At 37.7% G+C, this 27,038-nt stretch overlaps 1 protein-coding gene across 1 annotated transcript in view; it reads left to right on the top strand.

Annotated features, from left to right (window-relative positions):
• The first annotated feature begins 606 nt into the window (after positions 1 to 606).
• The window catches only part of MRPS28 (mitochondrial ribosomal protein S28), an 85,518-nt gene continuing 59,086 nt past the window's right edge, over positions 607 to 27,038 (top strand). Inside the window, exons 1-2 of the mRNA XM_037504943.2 lie at positions 607 to 861; positions 14,549 to 14,730. Coding sequence (XP_037360840.1) covers positions 646 to 861; positions 14,549 to 14,730 — 398 coding nt within the window. The 5' untranslated portion in view covers positions 607 to 645. The remainder of the gene's footprint in view (positions 862 to 14,548; positions 14,731 to 27,038) is intronic.

Consider the following 27,038-nt stretch of genomic DNA (forward strand, 5'->3'; position numbering starts at 1 on the left):
AACTGGAAGTGACAAACGTCTCAGATTACCATTTTTGTAACATGGGTGCATTACAGAAGAGGCGACCGAGTACAAACTAGGATCAGAGATTTCACAAATGCTTGTTGAACCCTACTCTCTACCCGGCCTCAGGCATCCAACATCTCAACGAGTTTATAAAATTGGGAGAGCAGACGGTAAACAAAAGGAAATTATCGGCATTTTAGTGTTAAAATGATACGGAGAAAAACGGGTGTGTGTTTGGGGTTTCCCAATTTTAGGGTAATCAGGGAGCATCATATAACTGAATAACCGCCTGAAGAACAGTTGGCGAAGGGGCCTCTCTCCCTTTTGGGGAGACCCCAGAAAACAGACCGTAGCGTGGTATTATATTACCAGAATTTACAGCAGAATAAGGCCCAAGAGATGCCCCGGCGGGCGAATTCCTGCGAGTCAAAATGTTTCCCAAGCACAACTCGGCGAACCGGGGCCAGCTGGTAAAGTCCAGCCACCAAAAATTCAATGGCAATTCCCCGCGACCCCCACTCCACTCCCAGCTCCGTCTGGACCGCGCCCTCAAACCGTGGGTAGGCGGAGCTTTTACTGCTCCGCCCCGTGACCGGCGCGCATGCGGAGGGGTCAAAGGTTAGAGGTTGTGAAGCAGTCATGGCGGCGCTGTGTCGGACCCGTGCCGTGACGGCCGAGAGTCATTTTCTACGAGTGCTTCTCCTCTCCCGGCCCTGTCGAAGTACAGGCACCGAAAGTAGCTCCGGGAGCGATAGTTCTGATTCCTCAGAGTCTAAAGCGCGCCCAGGCGGCTTTGCGAGCGCTTTACAGCGGCACTCGGAGCTGCAGCGGAAGACGGAGCCCGGGCGGATGACAGTGAGTCGCGGGAACTACGCCAGATGCGCTATGGGCGGGGCCAGAAGTGGGGGCGGAGCCTGCGTGGGCGGGGCGATCGCCAGACGGGAACTCGGCCGGGTTAGGAGGTGGGGCTGGGAGGCGGGGATTGGGGTGGAGCCTCGTGTAGGTGCTGGAGCGTGCGGTGGAGCGTGGAGAGCCCGGGTGGGGAGGGACTCCCCAGGCGTCTGGCTGCAGGCGCTGGTTACTTGGAACAGAGCATGGTTGGTGTTTTTCCTTCGGGTGAAAAGTACACTTGTACGATATTCACCTGCTGCACTTGTGCTGTCCACAGTCCATGCGAGCGACCGCCTGGCTGCAAGGGAAACCAGCTAGAAGCGCTGCCTTCGGGGGCGGGTGCTGTCTAGGGCGACCAGAGGCCGGTTGGACTCACCGGAGAGCAGGACTGTGTCTTTCTTGTTCTACACAGTAGCTCCAGCTTGGAACCTTTTGAGGTTTTCGTAAACCATTGAGGTGAATGAGAGAATTACTGTCTCTGTGAACTTGTGCAAGTGATTTATCCCGTCACTGCTTCACCTTCCTTTTCTGTAAATGAGATTTTTTTTTTTTAAGTTGGATAAACTATCCATCTGTCTCAGCAATACTTTTGTAAAATATAACCGAATTATTCGATAATGAAGACATAAACAAAGTCAGAAGTTTCTTTTTATTATTAGACATGAAATTGGATGCCTGGTAGTAGTAACATATAAAAATTAACTCAATTTCTGTACTTAGTGTCTATGGCATCAATACCAAACTTTTCATAAACTGGTAGTGTTCTGGATTATAGAAAATTGCCTGCAATTTAGTATATAACCAGAAGCTGCCATTATTGATGGAAATTTCTTACGATCAGAGGATTAGGAGAAGCCTGGTGTAGTTGGCTTTCTGTTTGCTGTCATAACAAATTACCACAAATTTAGTAGGTGAAAACAACACTTTTTTATTTTGAGTGCTGTCAGTGAGAAGTCTGATGGGTGCTGAGTTTAGACTGAGCTAAAATCAAGGCATTGGCAAGAACTTTCCTGTAGTTTCTAGGTGGGATTCGTTTCCTTACCTTTTCCAGCTTAAAGAGCGCATACTCACTTTCTTGGCTCATAGTGCTCTTTTCTGTCTTCAAAGATAGCAATAGGTTGAGTCCCTTTCATATTACATTACTATTGCCTCTCTTTTGCCTGCCCTTCTAGGTTTATGACCCCTTAGTACATTGGGCCTGCCCAGACCATCCAGCGCAATGTCCTTATTTTCAGTAATTTTATTTTGCATTTTGCATCTGCAATTTTATTCCCCTTTGCTATGAAAAGTAAAATTCACAAATTCTATAGATTACAATATAGACATCTCAGGGGGCACATAATTCTGTCTCCGATACCTGGAGAAGTTGTAAAATCCTAAGAGAATGCCAGTGACTGACTTGAAAGTGTCCTAAGTGATGACTTTTAGGTCCATTGTTGGTAGAAATCTTTGAGAAGTAAGTACTGTTAAGTAGGAGTCATATAACAAGAGATAGAGTCTGAGAAATGTACAATTTTGTCATTGTGTGCACATCACAGAGTATAATTACATAAACCTAGATGGTGAAGTCTGCCATACCCAGGCTGTCTATAGGAAACACTGGGTTATTTTGGTTTATACAATATATGTGGTATGACTTAGAGCATCATAAGAACAGTAAGTGTTTGAAGCTCAGAATACTTCCCCTTTCACACTTACTGTGTTTTTCCAGGAGGAGACTAGGTTGTAGTCTTCATTTCACTAACTCTTAGCTTTGGAGCATTTCCAGTTACATCTTCCTAAAATTTAATGAGATGATCTTTTTGCTTTGCTTGAGAATCTTGGAAACCTTCATTCATGTTGCTGAGAAGTACACATCTCCCCATCAGTGGCCTGTGCCATTCAAGACCCAGTCCAGTGCAGAGGTAAAGCTTAGACTTAGTTTTAAGATGACTTAGTCATCTTAAAATCCTCTCAGCTTAGTGACTGATGCCGAGTCAGCTTTAACACAATACAATTTAGCTTTTATGTGCACCTAGCCATTTCTCCTCCAGCTTCCTGCCTTCCCCAGTGTAGTCACACAGAGATGCTTCCAGGATCATATGGTTCTTTGAATGAAATTCCACTATTTCATTAAGTATTTAATAAGAATTAACCTTTTAAAACTGAACAAGTTATTCTGTTTGTCAATTTAAGGGCATATTAACATACTAACTTGTGGCTACAGAATAAAGTGTGCTACTTCAGGGTAAAGCTTTTCCTGACTTTTTTCCCTACTAGAATATAAATTTTAGAGGGCAGAGACCTCATCTGTCTTGTTCTGTTATGTCCCCAGCATCTGGCACAGTGCATGGTGTTAAGTGGGCAGTCAATGTTTGCCAAATGTGTGAATGAACAATATACATAACACATTGAACTTCAGTTATGCCTGGACTGTCTTTGAATTGAAATCTGTGTGTGACTGCACATAAGTGTACAAGTGAGAATAGTTCAGGCTTCAGCTTATCAGTTAAATGCTCTCATTCAGAATAATTGAACAAAAAATTGTAACAGTGATAAGAAAACTGAAAATACCACATTAGTTTTAATTTTAGTGTTCATTGGAAGTTTTCTGCCTAACATTTATGTGGAAGAGTGCTTATTCTGCCTTCATTTATGTGGAAGAGTGTGAGCAGTTATTAGGTGTTGACATTCAACTTTGTGAAGAAAATTTCACTTTTTGAAGTTTCTGGATCTACTTAATTAAAGGAATATCCTAAGATTACAAGGTGAATAAAGTTCATCTTTATTGTGTCATCAGGATTTTTGAAAAAAAAATTACAAAATAATAAAGTAATATTTCCTTACTTTAAAAAAATTTTTTAAGTAGCACTGAAGCTCATGTGAACTGTAAAAGCCTCCTTTTCCTTTTCCTCACTTCTCTAGGTAGGATTCTTTAGTACACACCACCAGATAATTTATATGTGTGTATGTGTACATATTTGTACATATAAATATATATTGGTATACCACTCTCCAGCATACACACACGTATGTATACACATGTAATATTTTATCTTATGAAGACATCTTCTTTCCTTCAGTCTCATGAACCAGCCACTGCTAGCCTAAAATTTTTTTCTGTAGTTTCCTTACCTCTCTCAGCCTTCAGTTAGCTCTGGCTTAGGCTTTGTTTTAAGGGAATGTTGTGACTCATTTAGTCTTCTATCCAGACCACTATAACTTTCTCCATATCAGTAATAGGCTGTTTTTCTTTCTTACCCTTTGTGAATTCACAGGAGGAGCACCACTGATTCCTTCAAGAACTTTTCCTTTGCATTCACATAAAGGCCAGTTGGTGCAGGAGGCCTAGCATTTGGCTATCTTGGCTTTTGACATGGCCTCCTTGCTAAGCTTTATCATTTCTAGCTTTTGATTTCAAGTAAGAGTCTTGCACCTCTTTATTTTACTTGAACACTTAGAGGCCATTGCAGGGTTAATTAGCCTTATTTCAATATTGTTTCAGGGAGTAGGAATGCCTGAGAAGAGGGAGGGAGCGAGATGGGAAAACAGTTGGTGGGAGGAGCAGTTAGAACACACCATTTATCCGTTAATTTCCCAGTCTTACATGGACGTGATTCGAGATGCCCCAAAATAATTACAGTGGTAGTATCAGAGATCACTGATCACAGATCAACAGAACAGATGTAGTAATTAATGAAATGTTTGAAATATTGTGATAATTACCAAAATGTGATGCAGAGGCATGAAATGAGTACATGGTCTATAGGCTAGCTCAAAGCAGGGTTGCCAGCAAACCTCAGTCTATCAAAAATGCGATCTGTGAAGTGCAATAAAGGTGAACCACAATAAAACAAGGAATGCTTGTATTTAGACACTTAGTACAAGTGCCTAATACTTAGTAAGCACTCAATATATTTTTTTAATTAATTTATTTATTTATATAAGCACTGGTACAGTCAGGAGGGTAAGAGAACTCACTAGAGCCAGAGAAGGGAAAAGAACAAGCAGACTGATAAAACACACTGCTGAGGGGAGCAGCGGGCACAGGAGGAGAGGTCTGTTGCGCCATGTGGGACCCTCGCTGGTGGCCAGGGATCAAACCTACGCTGCAGAGGCCGTGAGCAGCTTTGCAGCCCCATGCTCAACCGCTGCACCACCAGGGGAGGCCCAACACTCAATATATTTATTTGCTGCTACTGAAAATCATCAGGAAAACTGATTGTATTATTTTTGGTGGGCAGAAACTATGCCTATTTTGTTCAGTGTCATTTTCTTTAAAAATCAAGTTGTATTGATTTGTCATTCATTTACAAAACTATATAATTTTGGGAATACAAACTCACAACTCAATATGGGCACATGCTTTACTGGCCCTCCATTGCCAATATCACATACCACCTCTATTCTTTCTTTTCTTCTCTCCTCCCCCCCCCACAACCACATTTTCTACAGAATCTAGGGTTATTTGTATAGCATTTTACCAGTGTGTTTTCTTTGGTTATTTATATTCCACAAAAGAGTGAAACCACGTGGTAAATTATCTTTCACTTTCTGACTTACTTCACTTAGCATGATCGCAAGATTCATCTATATTGTCCCGAAGGCATTATTTAATTTTTTAAAATAGCTGACTATTTCTTTTAATATATGCTCTAAAATTGAATTGTCCAGTATACTGTTGAGGGGTATTTAGGTTGGTTCATAACTTGACTTCTGTGAATAATACTAACATAGTATTATTAGGTACATAGGAGTACATAAATCTTTTCATAGTGTTTTATATTTTTTGGGTGAATACCTAGGAGGTAGAGGCTCTCCATACTGTTTTCCATAGGGGTTGCACCAGTTTGCATTCCTCCCACCCTTAACCAAGAATTCCTTTTTTTTCCTGCACCTCACCAGCATTTGTTTCCAGTCTTTTTGATAAAGACTATTCTCATAGGGTTGAGGTGATACCTCATTGTGCTTCTGATTTTAGCAAGTTATCTTTAAAAGGTAGCCCCCTCTTCTCTTTTCCCTCCCCCTCCTGTGGGTAGGAATTTAATCAAGAGTAGTTCATCCTGAATTTCTTTATCTTAAAATTTCATTGAGGTTCCTAGTTGAAGAAATCTCAAGTTTAAATAACCTGACAGGCCATTGTTCTGTATGGAAGTTTGTAGCATACATACTCCCCCCTTGCTCACTTATTTGTTTCTCTTCTTTGGTTTATTACCTTTAATATTGGTTTATGCATCTCTCTCTTCAACTAGTTATTGTTTTTGTTGTTTTGAAGGTAGGAATCAAATCCTTTTAATTTTTGCAACTAGCTTAACACACACTTACATTTAAAGGGCCTGGTAAACAATTGATAAATATATTATTTAAGACATATATTTTTCCCTTCAAAAAATATTTAAGAAAATCTCAGAGAGTAATTTGTAGACTGAAAGTTATACGGTAACAAATGACCCATCTTGTAGCCACAAGGTGGCAGTAGTTGAGAAAGAATGGTTTTTCTATCAATACTCTATGAGTATTACTGTTTTTTAACAGTAGAGGGTGGGTTATCACCCCTCGGCATATTGAATGCTGAAATGGCTTGAAAGAAATTTTGAAACCACACAGAATATTTTATTGTAGTAATGTGGAGAATGACATTTTCTATTTCAGCTTATTTATGTAGAATATTGATGTTAGTAGTTTGTGGTTTTATTTTTACAATATATTGATGCAAACATTTTTCACTTTTTCATGAATATTTCTCATTGGTATTTTTTATTTCAAAATGCTGAAATATTCCAGAAGATAGAATATTTAAATTACTATTTTATTCTTTCAGAATACTAGAAAAACCCATAATACATCTTATTTAGAGAATTTGTTTCAAGATGAGGAAATTCTCTAATTTTTAGTGTAAGTTTTAAGTCTCTTAAACTCATAGTAGCAGTTATATAATTTCATTTATTTCTTTGCTTTCTCACTTGTTTTATAATGACAAGTTTTAAAATTCTACCATTGTCTTAAAAACTAGTATTTTATATAGGAATATTGAAAAATATTTCTGGTTTTAACCGTGTGCCTGCTGGCTTTTCATTGTAGAATTTTCAGAGCATTCTCTCTGAGTTAGTAATAAAATTTTTTTTAAATATTTAGTTTCACTTTTGAGTAACATTTTCAAAGTATGTTTAGAAGAAATGGCAATTAATAGAAAGACAATGAAAAAGGGTTTTTGAGATTGATACAATTATCTAAGGAAAGCAGGTTTTTATCAACTAAATAAGTTTATAAATAACACTACACATTTCCTAGGAAAAAAGATGAATCTTTTCTGTATGTATTTTATTTTGTGGGTGGTTATATGATCTGATCATGCCCAATTAGACTCTTCTGACTTCCCAAGTCAGCATAGCTTGCACTATATGTCTATCTTTCCTAATCTCATTTTTGCTCAGAAATTTTGCCCCATTCTTTTGTGCTTGAGGTTTGTTTTGCTTTCCTTTTAAAAGTTATGTTAAATTTTTCTCTTTGGTCATATTAATTTTGTAGCATGATTGTGACCCTTAAATTCGATTTTATCTATTTGTATTAAGCAACAGGAAAGAAAAGGGAACAGATCATTTTTGAGCAGAGTCTGGTTTGTAGGAACTTAGGAATAAGATTAAAATGTTGATTTAGTTTGGGTTTAATCTCCCTTTTTAAAACTTTGGGGACTCAGTAAATCAGCTTGGCCCACGACCCAAGTTGATCACTGGGTTCTCCCAGAGGAGATAAATGTACACTGGAGCAAAGGAAATTTATCTGAAAGAACTGAGAACTGTTCATATAGAAAGCTGTACACATATGTTCGTAACAGTTTTATTTGTAAAACTCAAAACTGGAAACAGCTCAAATGTCCTTCAGCTGGTGAGTGGTTAAACAATCTGTGATACATCTGTATCAGGGAATAGCAGGATAGACTGTTTAATTTAAAAAAATATTTCACTAGTCTGTGAGACTCCTCACTATTAACACCAGTGAATTCCATTCACATCATTTCCTGTAAAATTATTTCTTTGTGTAGAAGCAGTGCTGCATGGATTACCATGACAATAAGAGATTCTGTAAGTTTATGGAAAGTGAAACTGGTAGAAGCATTATGGGATGGGAATACAAGTCTGTATTCAGTGATAGTTCCTTATCCTAAAATTTCATTGATGTTACTAGTTGAAGGGCATCTCTGTTCCAGTGATGAGATATTCTGTATTTATATGGATGATTTATCATTCCATATAGAATGACCTAATGTAATACACCTGCTGCCAGGTGACCGACCAATCCTTCTAGGGAATGATGCTGTCTATTGGATGTTAGTGTTGGTCTCTGCTGTTGGCAGGTTGGTTAATTAACAGTGGTTATAGCTAGATGTACCTTGGTGAGTATAAGTCAGTGTTCCTGAATCCATGCATAGCTCCATCTCTTGTTAGCCACTTAGGTGAAATCTCTCCTTAGCCAGTGGCATGTTGCTTGTTGAGCTACCCCTCCTGCTACCATGCTACCTTTGTTCTTGAACCCATTTAGGAGAGACATGAGTGGCTGAGGAAAGAGATTGACAGACATTCACAGGACTGGTGTCTTGTCCTATAGACTATTAAGATTCTTCTCTGCTGAAGAAATCATTTGTATGTGATTCATTTATTTTCTCCAACCCCATTTGGAGAGGGCTATCTACATACCTTCTTTTCCAGGCCTTATCTATTTCCTAATCATGTTCATTCTAAACCCATAACCATACAGCAAAATCATTGGCTACTTCATATAAATAATATAGATCCATACCTTAGGCTGACAAAATGATCATTTGGGACCACTGCTTGAAGTTCTGCACCTTGGGAAGCTATTTCTTTACAAGTTTCCTTCAGGACACTGGGCTGTGATTTACCTATAGAGATCTGTCTAACTCTCCATTATATATTTATATATTCTATAGACACTTATAAGTGTATCACATCTGCCAGGCTGTAAAGCCCAAGCAACAGAGTAACTTGCCTGGTAGCCTGGACCTGTTGTATAACCTTACCTTGTTCTGGCCCACTCAAAACTGGCAGCTTTTTGAGTTATTTGGTAAGAGCTGGGAAGCTTGTCCAAATAAGATATTTGTTGCCTCCAAAATTCAGAGGCCCACTGGATATCATGCTTCATTCTTAGTGGAGGGGCATCTCAGCATGCTGCAGACCACTATGTCTCTAGGAATTTCACCCAAGTCCAGCATTTTTGTGGGATTTATTTCCCACCATTTGCCTTATTTGTGTCTTACCATGTGCCCACAGTGGTTGCCTCTTCTTGCTTCCAGCTCCACTCAGCAGGTTTGGTAGATCAGAGTGATACCTAGTAGAATAGACTACCAGTTAAAGTTTGTATAGACTAGATTATGACATGGAGCTGGAAAATTGATATAACAGTGTGGAATATAGTGTTTACTAGCAGGACTAGAAAAGCATTTACTAGATCAATTATTGCACGTCAGGTGCTGGGCATATTTGATTTACTTCAGCCATGAAATCACATCTGGAAAAACAGTGGCAGTGGGAGTTACCACTTGATTACATTTATAATAATAAATTTTCATTCTCTGTGATCCATTTGTTTTCTGCAGGGCCACATAAACAAGTTAAATGGGGATGTGGTAAGAATTACCCCCCTTCACTTTCCAAGTTCTTGATAGTGGCACTAATTGTAGTCTCTCCAGAAATGTAGCATTGCCTTCAATTTACTTGTTTGATAGGTAGGGGAAGTTCTAGTATCTTCTGCTTGCCCTCATTTCAAAAGGTCGGGGAATCTGTGGGGTTTCTGCCAGTAGGTGAGTATACTTATTACAGTTGTGCTTTCAGGAACTGGGAAGACAGCCTCAGAGTGGATTTGGGAGATGAACCTGAGCTGAAACTCCATTTATCATGTGACCTCCATAAGCCCCTTTTCTAACTGGTAGTAGATCAGGTCTCTGAAAGTTAGTGTTAATTCAGATAATTCTTGAAAAGTTTGATAAAAATTTCTCCTTCTCCATGGATAATTTTCCTGCCGAATAACCACAAGGGAAACAGGTCCTTTGGGGGTAGCCAGGAGGAAGTTTGATGGTATGAATTTTTGGCTATGTAGTAGGTTCTTTGTGGAGCATGATCTCTTCATTCGAGAGACTTGATATCTAGGAATTGGTCAAGTTTGGGAATTGGTGGAGGAGCCGTGATATTCATTTATGGTGATTCCTATCAGATTACTCTTCACTAGAACTAGAATTTTCAATTCTGTTTCTTTCTTGGGTACATAATAATCAACCACCCAACACCAAAGATCTCTACAGGTCAGACTATTCTGATTACTCCTTAGACTGCTGCATTATATCCATGACTACCATGTTGTTGGCTTGAAGTGCTCTTTTGACTCTTGTAACTTCAGGATTTAATCATCTTTATTGAATTCAGGGAACTCTTTCTGGCTAAAGTTTCTACTTACAGTCCTGGCCAACAGTAATAGCCACCATACAGGTCTTCAGGAATGCGGGTGCTTCCTTCACAAATGTATTTCTCCTAGCCTTGGTGTGGTGAATATCTTATAGATCCTCTTGGGGACTATAGTAAGGAGTAAATGAGAGTCCATAAAATAATAAATTATCTAGTCCAGCATTCCAGTTCCAAGTCTTTAGGTGCCTTTGTCTATGGTATACTAAGGAAATTCTGATATTTCAACTCATCTGTAGGTCCAGGTTTCATTCACCCAACCAAGCAAACCATTAAAAGCCATGCTTAGCTTCTTAAGCTAACATATTATCTCTGCATCTCTGCTCAATTAGCCTGTGTTAGTAAATTTGACCAAAGACAACACTGTCTTGTCACACTGATTCAGTATACTTTGGATCCATTTCCACATGTCCCCAGTTTCTGTTTATATAAATTAGCAAAATCATGCAATTATTTTGGTCTACTCTGCTCCTCCTCATGGACTATACTGTGTATCTCAACCCGGGGGGTATAATGACGCTTGCTATTGGTTACAGGTCTAGGTCAGTGTTCTCCAATTGAACTTTCTGTGATGGTGCTCATTCCCCATAACATCTATGCTGTCTACAAAGGGCTACTGGACATTTGAAGTATGGCATAACTGAGGAACTGAATTTTAATTTTAATTGAATTTTAATTAAATTTTATTATTTTTAAAGCACATTTTTAAAAATTTAAAAAAATTTTTTTACATTGTTGTTCTTTTTAAACAATATTTGCTTCCCCTCACTCACTCAGGTGCAGTCCCCATGGAATTTCCTTCACCAATGCACCTGTGCACCATCACCTCAGTCCCCTGTGCTCCTCCCTCCTCCTCCCTTGCAGTATGTCTCTGATTTATAATTGTCTGTTTGTGCTTTGTTCTGTTTTGTACTGTTATTATTCTTTTACACTGATGTCTTTTATTTAAGTAGTCACTATGTTTAGTAGATACAATATTGAATAATACAGATCTGGAAGCAATGAGAAGTGATAGAGATAGGTGCTTAGATTGATCAGTAGCCTCTTGCAACTATTACAGAGTAGTCCATTGCAGAATCTTCAGGAAAGGGGAGACTACCCTCCTGAGACTGGGGTGGAAGGACTTTTCTGCTGGTACAGAGCACATGGCTGTTTGGGTCTGAAGGTTCTCAGGATCATCAGTATTTACTTATATGTTCCATTCTAATTTTCAGGATCCATGGCCTTTCTAATCAGCACCCTCATTTTAACATTGGAGATCCCACAGAATTGAAAATTCAATTTGTATTGTCATTTTGCCTTCTGGAGAATTGAACTTTGGATTTGTTTTTCAGAAATCTCAAGCCTTGAGAATAAATGAAATAAAGATTTTTTTCTAGGATACTCATAGATTCTTTTAGGTCCCTTACACTGACCTTTAGCTGGGAGTTTAAAACTGTGATGTTACAATTTTTCAGGGTACTTAACGGTCAACACTTTTATACTTCTGCATTTTGACTTGATGTAGCAAATTGATGTGAAGCAACAAATACTTTCTCACCACAAAGCCTTGCCTTCTCTGGGCACTTGATTATAGGTGTCTACAGGTGTTAAGAAACTCTTTTGCCACCACATGCCATAAACTATCAATGCCTCTTATCATTGGAAATAGGGTCATTAGTGCTTTTAAATTAAATCAGTTCAGAGAACCAACCCCAGATAGCCCAGAATTAATTCAGATAGCCCTACCTTAAGGTTTTATTCCCTGGGGCCATTTTGGTTGTCTCATCTCTGTGTTCACAGCCTTACTTTAGGGGCATTTCTGAGTGTTTGTTTATGAGTCCGTTCCTGTCCTGGACTCTTTTCACAGACTTTGTGCTGTTCCTGTGTTTTTTCTGTGCAGGGTTAGGGTAAGAAGTAGCAGTGGTACTATTTTATATCAGATCTCTGACAGCACTTTTTGCATTTGCTTTTTATGTAACATCCCTGAAAGATCATTTTAACTGGTATGTTTGTTAAACATTGGAGTGTGGGTGGTGTACAGAGGAATGGTACCGTAGAATGGGTGGAAGTTGATGCAGAAGACTTTTTTTAGAATAGTAGGTAGATATGCCTCCTTGTTTCTCTCTCTCTCTCTCTCTCTCTCTCTCTCTCTCTCTCTCTCTCTCTCTCTCTCTCTCCCCCTCTCTCCCTCTCCCCCCCCCCCAGCCTTTTTTTGTAACTGTGGTTCTAAGACTTTCATTTCTACTTTTTTTTCCTTTGCAGGTGCCATATTATTATCTGTTAGAATGATTTTCTCTTTATGTTCTCAAATTCCTGAGCCTTTTCTGGGGCCACAGTTTTACCCTTGTCATTTTCTCCAACTCCTTACTCACACCTTTGTTAACCTTCAGTAAGAGAACGGCAAAGTTAATGGGAAAGCTGAAATGCATTTATGTGAGTATAGTAGAGAACTGCAATTCTGGGTACACAGATTAAGGCAGAAACCTAAAATATCTCCTGAGGAGAGCCAAAAGTCAACAGTTTTTTTTTTTTTTATAGAGGGGAAAAGGAAGATGAGGCAATATGGGAGGATGAGGTATGGTCAGTCACAGGTAAGATGTTGGCGGGGAGGGCTGTCACAAAGTAAAAGTAAAATTTACATTATCATTCCTCTCAGACAGATGATTCTTGTTTTTATTGACTTCTTTGGAGGATATTTGTTTGGCCCAGTCTAAAGGGTTGCCTTAGATTACAGAGGACAGTAAAGTAGTTACTCTTCAGTGGCCACTTTGACCCCATTTTTAAATGATTTCAATAACGTTAATGTTTCATACCTTTATCTCCCAGACTGTCAACTTTTTCAGAGTCTGCTTTCCTTTATCCTCAGTCTGGAACTGCTTGGCAGCTCTTCTGATACCCTGAAATCTCACTTCCTATGGTACTGTAATTTATAATAAGAGATATGTATTTGTCTTAGACCCAGATCCTGACACAGAACTCCTAAAACCTTTGAAATTTGTTGTGAAGAGATTTGTAAAGGTGTCTTTTATCATGTTAATGATGTAACTTGGAATACTGTTAGGTGACCTAAGGATGGGGTCTTGTTCCCTGGGAACCAACCAAGAAATTCAAGGGTTGGATCTTTAGGTCCTACCCACTGCCACCCTTCTTTCCTGGGTGGAGAAAGGGAGTTGAGATTCAAACAATTTGACAACGACCAATGATTTACTTGAAGATGCCTAGAAACCAAAGCCTCTATAAAACCTAAAAGGACCAGGTTTGGAGGCTTCTTGGGTTGGTGAACATGTGCAGTTAGAAAAAGTGATGTGCTCTGAGAGGGCATGGTAGCTCCAAGCCCATTCCCCACACACCTTGCCCTGTTTGTCTCTTCTGTCCGCGTGTTTCTGAGTTATATCCTTTTATAATGAACCTGGATACAATTTAAATATCAGTAGAAGGCACAAATCTGTATTCATGAATTTCCGAAAAAGCTTGTGCTTGGAAAAAATTTTTTAAGTTAAAAAATGAAGTAATTAGGTAGTATTATATGTTCAGTTATACCTCAAGTAAATTCAATCTGTAAAAAGACTTCTAGACAACAAAGCAACACAAAACAATTAGAGAAGCTGTTTTTCCTTTGAAATTTTAATTTTGGGAAAAAATAACGTTATAACAAAGTGGTCATTTAAAAATATTCCACAACAGGAACTCATGTTCAGACTGCTAATTGAGGAGCCCTTAGTCGTTTTTATGATAATGTATATTTAAGTTTGTGTTAAAGAATTGTCATTTTCATTATATCTGAATTTGAAGACTTTTTTTTTTTTTTTTTTTGCACATGGCCAGTATTAGAAACAGAGTCAGTGTTCTTCTTGGATGCCTTCTTCATTGCTCAGACTCTGACCACCCCTCTTTTGCCCACACTAGAAGGGTTTATCTAAGGACACTTCTTTCTCTACTGGGATTCCAGATTTCTCTCTGGGTCACCACTTCTGCACCATCTCCCACGAAGCAAATACTTAATTTTCTTTGGCTTTCCTACAAAAAGGACAGGGAAGAAGAGGAAGTTGAAGAGTATACCTGACTTTTTAAAGGAAAATTCTCTTTAAATATTTTTTATTATTGTTATAAAATGAAAATATATATCAATTAAACTTTAAAAGTTTTCCCCATGTAAGATTTATTATATAACTTTTATATCGAATTATGTGCATATAAATGTTTCTTTCCATATTTAGGACTCTCAGAAAAATGTGGAATCCTTTGCATCTATGCTGAGACATTCTCCTCTTACACAAATGGGACCTGCCAAAGATAAACTGGTTATTGGACGAATCTTTCATATCGTGGAGAATGATCTTTATATAGATTTTGGCGGCAAGTTTCATTGTGTATGTAGAAGACCAGAAGTGGATGGAGAGTAAGTAGAATTATTCCAAGTGTTTTAAGAGTGTTCATAAAAAATGGAGATATCTCAAAAGTATTATTGGATTTAGGTAATTTTTGAAAGGATGTGCTTATTTCTTTGGATAATACTTAGTCAAGTTTGGCTGGATTTGTGTCTTCTCAAAGCAGTGCTAGCAATTTTTTGGAAGATTGTTCATTCTGAGAATAAGCCATTCCACACCTAAAATTCAAGCTAACTTTTAGCAATCAATGGTATTTTATATGTGATGAATTACAATGATTAAGGAGTTTGTAATGCTTAAGACCGAGTCATATTATAGAAATAAATAGAGAAAGTGTCTACTCTAGACCTTTCTATAATGGCAATAGGTTGCGTCTGCCTCGAGAGCTCTGTGTATCTGGACTTATCTAATAGGAGATCTAAACTGAATCTGAATAGGACCTGACAAAGTTAATATACATATCCTCAGATTAGTGTTACATAAATATTTAACAGCTAGTTTACCCATAAAAAGAATGACCATGATCTTCCAGTTTCTGTTGTGTTAAAATACTCCCACCATGGCCAATTTTGAGTTACTAGTGTGGTGTCACTGAATGCAGAGTTGGGAATACATGTGCATGGTCAGCTCTCATAAGCTGCTATGGTATACCTCTTCCTTAGATAATCAGAAGCTAACAGCAACTTAGCAAGGTGGATGGTAAAAACCAGTTGATACCTGAAAGAGATAATGGACTTTGGTGCTACTCGGGCATGAGAGGTAATGACCTAGACAGGGCCTTACAATCATATCAGATGACACACAAGCTTAGTCTAAAGTAGTAAGACCTGGGATCTCCCTGGTGTCGCAGGCGGTTGAGTGTCACACTGTGAAGCTGTACGTAGCCTCTGCAGCGCGGGTTTGATCCCGGCCGGCCGGGGAGAAACCCACCTGGCGCAGCAGACCTCTCCTGTCTCACCCGCTGCCCCCCTCAGCAGTGTATTTCATCAGACTGCCTGTTCTGTTCCCTGCTCTGTCTCTGATGAATCCTCTCACCCTCCCATGCATCTGACCTATACCCCAGTTCTTGTATAAATAAATAAATCTTTTTAAAAAAAAAAAGTAGTAAGACCTGAAGAAATTTCTGTGTAGTATATATCTGTCAATACAGATTATAATACTGTATTTATGGTGTAATAAGTTCTTAAAGGGACTAAATTAGATAACATATATGAAGATTTATTTAGAACAGTGAGCGGTATATAGTGAATAGCTGCTGCTAGAAATCCTAGTGCTTCAGGGTTTTTGTGAACTAACGATGACATCCTTCAAGAATTCCTATTGTGGGGCCTCCCTGGTGGCGCAGGGGGTTAAGCACCGCACTCTGAAGCAATCCACAGCCTCTGCAGCATGAGTTCCATCCCCAGCTGGCCAGGGAGCAACCCACATGGCTCAGCAGACCTCTCCTGACTTGCTTGCTGCTCCCCTCAGTAGTATACTTCAATCTTCTGTTCTGTTCCCCACTCTGCCTCGGGTGAATCCTCTCACCCCCGGCATCTCTCGCCTGTACCCCAGCTCTTGTATGCATAAATGAATAAATCTTTAAAAAAAAAAAAGAATTCCTGTTGTGGAGGATTTATGCAAGAGGAAAGTATGAAAGATATGTGGTCCTAAAATTCCTTCAAAGGGAGTTTCCTAAGTACTTGGGTATTGTTAGCAAGAGCTGTAGCAGATTATTTTTCATTAATAGAAGATAAATCAGTAATTTAAAAATGAGGTATTGTATTTTAGAAAAAGAAATCCTACAATTGCTAAGTTTTTCATCATGCTACCATAGGTTCCAAGTTGCCATTCTTATTTTTGTAAGTTAAAATGTGTAAACTTTATAAAAAGATGTATTTTTTTTTTGCATTTTTTTTTTTAAGTTTATTTATTCATGGGTACAAGAACCCGGGTAAAGGCCAGATGTGTGGGAGGGTGAGAGGATTCACCAGAGACAGAGTGGGGAACAGAACAGGCAGACTGACTGAAATACACTTCTGAGGGGAGCAGCAGGTGAGACAGGAGATGTCTGCCCCGCCATGTGGGTATCTCTGCTGCTGGCCAGGATCTAACTCGCATTGCAGAAGCTGTGGACAGCATCACAGCGCTGCGCTCAACCGCCTGCACCACCAGGGAGGCCATAAAAAGATGTATTTTATAGATAATTGCTGAAGTATGACTATTTCACCTGCTCATTTGAGTTTATTATAAATTGCAAATGCTGATGATGCACACGTTTCTTTTAATTTGTGGATGGAATTTTGTTTATGGTATTTCTTTTGTGGGTATTTCTTTGTTGATGTTCTTTTATGGACTGTTCTTTTCCCCCCATTTTAGTAAAATTTTAAAACTAGTTTTGTCATTATATTCAGGCTTTCAGCAATAAAAGTCATTGTATTATTTAGTATAACATTTTATAATGTTAAAGATCTGGAATTTTGATTTGATTCTCCTGCTTTATTGACTAAATCATAGAATTTTAAATATCAGTATTTATTACTAGATATTTCTCTAATTGTAGGTGTAATATGATTACAATTTATTTTATGTATTGTAAAGCTTTGGATAGGTAAATATTGGAATCTGTTGCAACACTTGTTAAGTATTCATTTTTCACTTAAAACTATGCACATGCTACATAAGCACACATTCTACTACAGAAATTTTGCTACATATAGTAAGACCCCCACTTCCATATCTACTCCTCCCATTGAAGCAGTCTATTGAATATTTAATGAAAGTTTGGGGGGAGGGGAGGAGAGGTGCCTCATAATAATTTCGCAAATAAATTCTCTAGTCCGTGGAGCATTTACTGTATCAGTACACACACACACACACAAAAGTTAAATATCCTCTTCTCTTTGTTCTGTAGTTATCTGCAGTAGTTATCGTTTAATTCCTGTTTCCCTCTATTTGCCGACAATCCGGTTATCTCACCAGAAATTCCCACTTAAACTGCCAAAGTATTTTTTTTTTTTAAATTTTTTTTTTTTTTTTAATTTACTTATTTGTTTGTTTGTTTATACATGCACTGGGTACAGTCAGAAGCGCGGGAGGGTGAGAGAATTCACCAGAGCCAGAGCGGGGAGCAGAGCAGGCAGAAGGACCAAAGTACACTGCTGAGGGGAGCAGCGGGCGGCAGGAGAGGTCTGCGCGCCATGTGGAACCCTCCTCCAGTGGCCGGGGAGCAGCCGGGGATCGAACCGGTGCTGCAGAGGCTGCGGGCAGCTTCGCAACCCAGCGCTCAACTGCTGCGCCACCGGGGAGGCCCTAAACTGCCAAAGTATTCACAAAATCAATATATTCATAATTGAAGGTCATGAAGAGGGTGAAACCATATGGAATTAGGAATTAATGTGTTCATTTATTTGTTTATTCATCAATTCAACATCCACTTACTAAATCTCTTCAACTCAGCAGACACTGTTGAAAGGCTGGTAAACAAGAGAGACCTGCTCTGTGCTCTTATGAAGTGCATATTATTTTAGAGGGTAAGGGTGGGATGGAGAATAATTAACAAATCCCCAAATCCATTTAAAAATTTGGTAATTGCATGAGTGATGCTATGGTGACAAAATATTTGGTAAGTAGTCAAAAATGGTCTTTGACCTCTATCTGCTTTTATTGCTAAAAGTCTGAAATGCCATCAGAATGCCTTATTATTATTATTAATATTATTATTATTATTTAATGATAAATAAGAGCCAAAGTCAAAGCTCTGTTCCCTCTCTGGTACTACAGAGTGTTAATGTTATTTCTAACAGTGTTAAAAGGAGTAGTTCACTTCAGCAAAAATTTAACTAGAATAGTTGGATTATTTCATTTCCCCATCTACCTATATATGTACACACCTTATGGCACATATGGATAACAACCAAAGTTCTTTATCTACATATGTGGTTTTTGAGGAAAATTTTTCTAATTTAGCAAATTCCATGTTATACAGTTTTCAGTTTTAGTTTAGTTTTTAGTTTTTAAAGGTTTATAATTTAGAATATTTATTGTATCTCTTGATTCCTATGTGTAGAAATACTTAGGTTCTTTCCAAGACCCTTTTCTGCGTCATGTCACTTAGTCTTTGAAATTATCATAGAAAAGCATCAAATCAGCATAATTACTATTTAAGTTACTTTGCTTTTCTACCTGTATCCAAAACCAAGCTGTTGGATGGGAAATATTTTATTCAAATGTTATCTCTTATCTTTCTTGTGGTGGAAAAATAACACCAAATGGGAAAGTGAAGAGATCCAGCTACATGTTTAGATAATATGACCAGATAGAAGAGCTTGGTGGTCTGGCCTTAAGTTTACACTCTGCTCTATGATGTCCAACTGCCTTTGACTGAGCAGCTGTTGGGACACTACGTCTCAATAGTGGCAGATTTTCCTGCTTTGATACATTTATTTAAGTGACTATACCTAAGCTGTAGGTATTTGTGCAATTTGTTCATCATTCATCACCTCCTTTTATTATTCCTTTAGAGACACATTTTTTTCCTCTTCATTTACTCTTGTTTGGTTAAATCTGTTCTACTTTAGGGAAATATAAAGATTAATTGAATGCAATGAAAACTCAAATTTAATAAAGCACCCAGTTTAGCAAAATGTATTAATATTTCATTATTACTTTTAATAAATTTGGTAGCATTTTAATCTTAGATTAACTGATAAATTTCACAAGTAAGTTATTGGTAAGTATTCTAACTAGCTAAGAAACAGCCTTTCAATAAGTTTTATAATTTTTTTGTTTTAATATTGGTATTTGATTATAAGTTAAAGGAATAGGTTTCAACCTTTGCCCCAAGAATCTCCAGAGTTCTGCAGAAAGGTTTCAGAGATTGCTGTCTCGGTAGAGGTGAAATTAGGCCCTACTTTTAGAACACCTTTGCATGCATTGTTTATATGTTATACTGCTCTGGGAACATTTTGTTTAAAGTGTATGTGGAGAGTGGTAGTGAATATTTCTATAGCAACAAAATTAAGTTTGGAAAACACTTAAAACTTTTTTCTAGAAAGACATTACATTAATGATGGCCTCCAGAATATTAACTATGGCATTTAAGCTGAACAGGGGTATTACGATTTACTTAGAGTGAGTTGTAAAATAGATATGTAAGTAAATTTGGAGATTTGAGAGGTATGGATGGGACCTAATTTTTATAATACCAATCTCAAAAGTTTTTACCGTTATATTGTTTTTCTTTAACTTCTAACTTCAAATTAGAAATTAGATTATCACAAATCTAAGAATGACTCTGGCATTAACTTCTTTGGAAGTTATCATCTAACAGATATGCTAATTATTCAACAATTTCTCTTTTGTAAAAGCCACTGATTGATACCAACACCACTTAGAAAATTAGGATTAGTGGTCCTCTATGATAATCTGAACACTTTTACTTTTTCTAGTCAAGGTATATGTTTAGTTACAGCTAGTTGTGTTCTAGTTCCAAAACCTATTTTATTATTTATTATTACGAAATTTATTTGAATATTGCATAAGTTCTTAAAATATGAGCATGTAAAGAATTTTTGTTCTTATGACAAGGAATTGTAATATTTTGGAAAGATTCCATAAAAGAGAGGGTTTTTTTGTTGGTTTTTAATGAAATCGCTTTTGAATTTAGTTTGAGCAAGAAAACCATAAGGATGGGGTGGGGGGGTTTACAAAAAATATGGAAGGAATTGCTTTCTAAATGTCGCTTTGTTCTTGATCTACCTTAACGTCATTGATGCTGGCAATCCCAGTATGGATGTATGTAAGGAAATCAGTGCAGAGCTCCAGTGAGTGGCCAACTAACCGGTGAGAAGGCTTGGCCCAACACTGAAGTTTTGTTTACTTGCTTTAAGTTAATGTCTTTATGTTACATTGTATATGTATACCTTTTTTTTCTCCCAATAGAGTATATGTATACTTTTTTTAGTGAGTCCTTGCTTTGACTTACTTTCCTATGAAGCAGCCTGTGAGTCAGAGGGCTTCAACTCTGATTCAAAGATATAAAGCAATTTTCCTGACTTGCCTGCTTTTTAAGACATTTTTTTTCTTGTGTCATTAATACAACATGCAATTTGTATTAATTTGTATACATTTCACAAAATGTATACTAGTATGAATTAGATTATTCTCTCTCCATATGCTTGTCTGATTATTATGATAGTTAAGTATTTTTGAAAACCTACACTGGCACTCTATGTATATCATATCTTCTGTTCTTCACAAGATATATAAAGTTGATGACATTTATTTTTATTTTCCAAATGAAGAAAATGAGTCTCTGAGCATATATAATGTACTGCAGTGACAAACCGGTAGTTAACAAAGCAGGAATTCAAATCTAGGATGTTGTGTATTGTATCATAGCCTGTGAATGTTCTTTGCTGCTACCATGCTGCTCTACAAGTCCTACAACATGTATTTACTAAAGTGCCATGAAAAACTCCAAAATAGTGTCACATATGAACCAGGTTAATATTAAGGTTCTGGAGCCAGTGTGATGGTGGAAGAATGGTAGGTAGACTGTTATAACATCCTGGCGTTCACGGTATAGTGTGTTTGAATAGTCTCACCACCAATAGTCTAGTGACCAGCAGGTCCAGGCTTTATTTTGGATTTATTTATCCATCATCATAATTACGGTGATATCTGTAATCACAAGTACTGGCCCAACAATTAGTAGGTTAGAGTCAGCATGCCTCATGTTATTTGGGAATGTTTAAAAAAAAACTTTATTCTGCAAATAGTAGAAAATTAATATTTTATGCATGTAATTATTTTTAATTCTTTGATTCTTTTTATAAAATATGTCATTTGTTTCCTTTGCACCTTGTTAAATAAATCTAAAGTAGTTGAATGTGTTTTGGAGGTCTTTGCAATGACCTAGGGTCATGGTTATAAACATTAATTTCTATATTGTATCATAAATTCAAACACATAGAATTATTGTCCCTTAGACACATAAGCCTTCAGATTTGTATTTTGTTTGTTTCATTTTGGGGTGTCATTTTCTTTTTCTGCTGTGCCTGTGTCTGCTTTTCATAGCTTTCTTAGACCTCTTCTGATACGCTGATGACTGGGAATATGTACATCAAATTTATTGTGCTTAAAATAATGTTTGAGTAAGGACCTTTCAGCCTCTTCTATAAGTAAAGTGTGTATACTTTAGTACATGAACTTTAACATGTATTTTGACAGCTTTTAAACTCCTTCTGTTTAATTCTCATCGGCTTCTGTGGAGACTTGATGTCACTAGATAACTAACTTCCCGATAAGTGAAGTGTGACTGTGTCAGGGCCTTGCCTGTGTTGACTGCCTATTCCCTGATGCCCTTGATAGGAATTGTCACATATCAGCATGTTTGTTGAACTATTCAAGGTGTTGAGTGTCTTGAACATTAGCAGTCATTGTGGTTGAGATTTTAACACCTCCTGTAGGAACAGTAGCGAAAATAAAACATGATGGATTGTTGGATCTTAAATACTATTTGAGATATTGTTAATTCTTACAGTGAATAGGTAAGTAATGAGTAAAGTCCTTAAGAACATTGCTGGCCTAAAGAATTGGTTTATGTCATTGGTTATTTTGGTTAGCTTGGAATATAATTATAATACATTTTGTCAGTCTCAATAATTAAAAGCTATTGATTTTATTTTTAAAAAATAAACTGTGCAATGGCAGTACTTTTCACTGAGTTAGCAAATATTTAATGAGCAGCTATTATTTGCTACCTCATGCTAGCAATGTACTAATTAAAGACAGTTCCTGCCTTTAGGGAGATACTAATTCAATCAGGGGAACAGAAAAGTAAAACAATAAATATAATACCATAAATATTATACTATTTACTGTATTCAGGAATAGAAAAGGAGAAATTGATGATTCAGAAGAATTTCTCAGGGGAACAAATAGTTGAAATGAATTGGAAAGAATAGAGGAGATATAAAATAAAGAAAGTGCAAGAGTTGGGCGAGCAGTACTTAGCTGTACTTAGAAAAGTTTTTTTTTTTTTTTTTTTATAAATTTTATTGTTATATTCCCCATACAATTGCAGCCCCCCCATTCTGACCCCAATCCCTCCCCTCCCGCCCCGCCCCCCTAAAAGTGTCTCTGGTTCATAGTTTTTTGTTGATTTTGATTTTCACTTTCTTATAGTTATTCATTTTCCTGGTCCCTTATTTAAGTTTTCTAGATTCCTGCTATGAGTGAGACCATCCGGTATTTTTCTTTTTCTTTTTGGCTTATTTCGCTGAGCATGATCCCTTCCAGCGCCATCCGTGTTGCTGCAAATTGCATGTGTTTATCTTTTTTGAATGCTGAGTAATATTCCATGGTATATATGTACCACATCTTCTTGATCCAGTCATCTATTTTTGGGCATTTGGGTTGTTTCCAAAGCTTAGCTATTGTAAACAGTGCTGCTATAAACATAGGGGTGCAGGTGTTCTTTGGAATTGATGTTTCTGTGTCCTTTGGGTAAATACCTAGGAGTGGAATTGCTGGATCATATGGAAGCTCTATGTTTAGTAGGTCCAGAAATCTCCACACAGCTCTCCACAGTGGTTGGACCAGTTTGCACTCCCACCAACAGTGCAGAAGAGTTCCTTTTTCTCCACACCCTCGCCAGCATTTGTTGTGTACTTAGAAAAGTTTTAAGTGAGCTGGCGCAGTGGTTGAGCGCTGCTGGTGAGGGTCCCACATAGTGCGCAAACCTCTCCTGCCGCACCCGCTGCTCTCCTCAGCAGTCTCCTCCGTCTTTCTGCCTGCACTGTTCCCCACTCTGGCTCTGGTGAATTTTCTCACCCTCATGCGCTTCTTACTACACCCAGTGCTTGTATAAATAAAAAAATAAATAAATCTTTAAAAAAAAAGTTTTAAGTGATGAGCTTGGCTCTTCTAAAAACTAAAGTGGTTCAGTTGTTTTAAGTTTAAGAGAAGTGGGCCTCCTCTGGTGGCGCAGGCGGTTGAGCGCAGCGCTGGGAAGCTGTCCGCAGTCTCTGCAGCACTGGTTCGATCCCAGCTGACTGAGGAGAGTCCCACATGTTGCAGCAGACCTCTCCTGCCTTGCCCCCCTGCTCCCCTCAGCAGTGTATTTCAGTCAGTCTGCCTGTTCTGTTCCCCGCTCTGTCTCTGGTGAATCCTCTCACCCTCCCGCTCATCTGGCCTATATCCCGGTTCTTGTATTAATAAATCTTTAAAACAAAGAGTTTAGGAGACATGATGGAGGGGCCGGGAGGGGTCAGTGTGCAAAGGCAGAAACCAGATCTTTGAGGGATTTGTGTGCCCTTCTGAAAAATTGAACTTTTATCTGAAAGAGCCATTAACATATTATAACAGGTAACATGGACTAAATTTGTGTTTCGGTGAGATCATTCCGGCACTGGTGTGCAGCATATATTAGAAGAATGAAAATGGAGTTAGGGAGACCAGTAAAAAAGTTGCTGGAAAGAAATGATGAGAATGTGAATTACATCTGAGGGTCAGGAAAGGAGACTTCCAAGAACAGTTGAAGAGATAGAGGAAGGAGGTCTTGCTAAGTAATTATGGGTTGTGAGGTTAAGGGGAAGTTTTACATAAAGTTAGATTTCAGACATGAATGACTAGGTAGATAGTAATTTGGGCTTGATTGGGGAGATGAAGAAGGGCAATGTAATACATGGATATTTTTGTCTGCTTCAAAAATAAAAATTAAAATGCTCAGATTTAGATTAGTTTGATTCTTTCCCACAATTCCCAATTGTGGTTATAATGCTTCTGATTAGTGATAGTTAAGGAACATTTCTCTTTTCACTGAAATTGAAAACCCCTGTTGTTAAACTATGCTTATCATTTTACGTAATCTTTTCATTAAATGATTTTAATTTTGATTTTCAAGAATTACAAACATTTCTATAAAATCCTCAAGTTCAACTTTACAAGTTAAGTCCATTTGTTAATGTGTTAATGAAGTTTACATTTTTTAAAGCTTTATTTCTACACTGGCATCTCTATCACAACACACATGATTGACAGCTCTGAAAATCGAAGTGTTTCAAAACAAGAATGATTGGCAGTTCTAAGGTAACTAGCATGTGCACTGAATATTATTTGTACTTTTGTTTGACATTAAGGTGGAATAAACAAGCTAATTTCCCAGTCTTTGTTTCTATTTCAGGTGTGTAATATAGAGGGTCAAATAAAGAGTGGGGTGGATATTGAATGTTTCAAGAATTGAAGTTTCCAGGGTGTATAGGTGGGGGAAAAGGGAAGAGAATCAAATTAAGTGATTCTTTTTTATTCCAGAGGACATGTTGCAGAATTTAAAAGTATCCATCATTTTAAAATACACTGGTGAGGGCCTCCCCGGTGGCGCAGCGGTTGAGCGCTGGGTTGCGAAGCTGCCCGCGGCCTCTGCGGTGCCGGTTCGATCCCCGGCTGCTCCCCGGCCACTGGAGGAGGGTCCCACATGGCGCGCAGACCTCTCCTGCCGCCCGCTGCTCCCCTCAGCAGTGTACTTCGGTCCTTCTGTCTGCTCTGCTCCCCGCTCTGGCTCTGGTGAATTCTCTCACCCTCCCGCGCTTCTGACTGTACCCAGTGCATGTATAAACAAAACAAACAAACAAACCAGCAAACAAATAAATAAAGCATGCCTCTATCAAAAAAAAAAAAAAAAAAATAAAATACACTGGTGATTGAAAATCATTCTATCAAATTTACCTTAACAGATCTCTTTTTAGGATAAAAGAACAGTGGTTATATTTAACTTTTTAAATAAGAAACCTTAAAAATATGTATACATTATAAAGCATGACCTCAGAAATATTTTGAGTTCATGAATTCAGATTTTTGTAATCTGTAAAAATCATGTAATTCAAATTTTGAATAGCATTAGAGGCTCTTTCCCCCTCATATATATGGCATATTAGTGTTTTAATGGATTGATTTGTTCTATTGGATTAATCTTATTGATGTGCAAAGTTAATTTGCATCATGTAGCATATTCACACTTGTACAGCTATATCAGTGCACAGATTGTATAAATTTATATGACTAGTAAGTTTCCCTTATAGGCTTTTCCAGGACTCTAAAGGTTAAAAGCGAATCTGGAAACTGCTATGGTATCTGCTTGTTAAGGAATGTAAGCAATTAAGTGTTCCCACAAAAGCTTTGAAGTTAATAGCTTAATAGGACAAAGAGGAGAAAAAGTCAAGGCTGCATGCCTACAATTGGTTCAGGCTGTGAGTCTATTGACAAGTAAGAGTGGATTTTAGAAAAATTAAAAGCTGTCTTAATAGAAAATGTGAGTTCTATTTTAGCTTGTGGGATTTTGTTTTAATTTAGATTGTCACTTGATAACATTTCGAGGCTTTCAGAAACCCAGAATTTCAACATGTATTTTGTAATTTGTGATAAACAATATAATAGCTAACATTTGTTGAACACTTTTTGTATTAGTCACTTGGCTGAAATTTGCACATATTATTTTCTTTAATGTTTTATTACTCTGAGGTAGGTATTGTTAGAATACGTACTAAAAAACCCTAAATAAAACAAAGGCTTATAGAGATTTTTTTTAAGTAACTTATCCGAGGACAGCAGTTAATAAGCAGACCTGAGACAATATAACTGAGTCCTTGTTAGCCTTTATTTCATACTGTTCAAATACACTTCCAGAGTGTGTTTTTATGTGTAATTTGTTAATTTCACATCACACAATTCTTGACAAATATTTATTGTGCATCTTAATTATAGTTATCAAGATGTCTATGTAACTTGTTACTCCAAAACATAGTGGCTTAGAACAATAAATACTTTTATCTCACACAATTGCTGTGGGTCAGGGACCTAGGAATATCTATGGTTCTGGCTCAGGAACTCTCTTGAGGTTTGGTCAAGATACTAGCTAGGCCTGGAAGATTTGCATCTAAGGTGGTTTCCTCACATACCTGGCAGGTTAGTGATAGTAATTGGCAGGAAGGCCTTGGTTCCTCTTCACGCAGGCCTCCTGTTGGGCTCCATGAGTGTTCTTTCAACATAACAGCTTCTCCTGAGAGTGAAAAATTTAAAAGAGATAATTTAACACTATTGTGATGTCTACTATGACCTAGTCACGCATTTTCTCTTCAGCCGTATTGCATTCATTAGTAGCAAGTCACTGAGTCCAACCCACACTCAAGGAGAGGTGAATTAGCCTCTACCTTTTAGAAAGAGGTATGTACAAAATTCATGTTCATATTTTAAAACCATAGTGGTCAAGGCCCTGTGACTTGGCCAAAGTTGTAGGGAGTAGTGAAATACTTGCTTGACTAGATGGGCTAGGGTCCTT

This window comes from Talpa occidentalis, unplaced genomic scaffold, assembly GCF_014898055.3.
Source record: "Talpa occidentalis isolate TD23 unplaced genomic scaffold, MPIMG_talOcc4v2.1, whole genome shotgun sequence".
Taxonomy (NCBI): domain Eukaryota; kingdom Metazoa; phylum Chordata; class Mammalia; order Eulipotyphla; family Talpidae; genus Talpa; species Talpa occidentalis.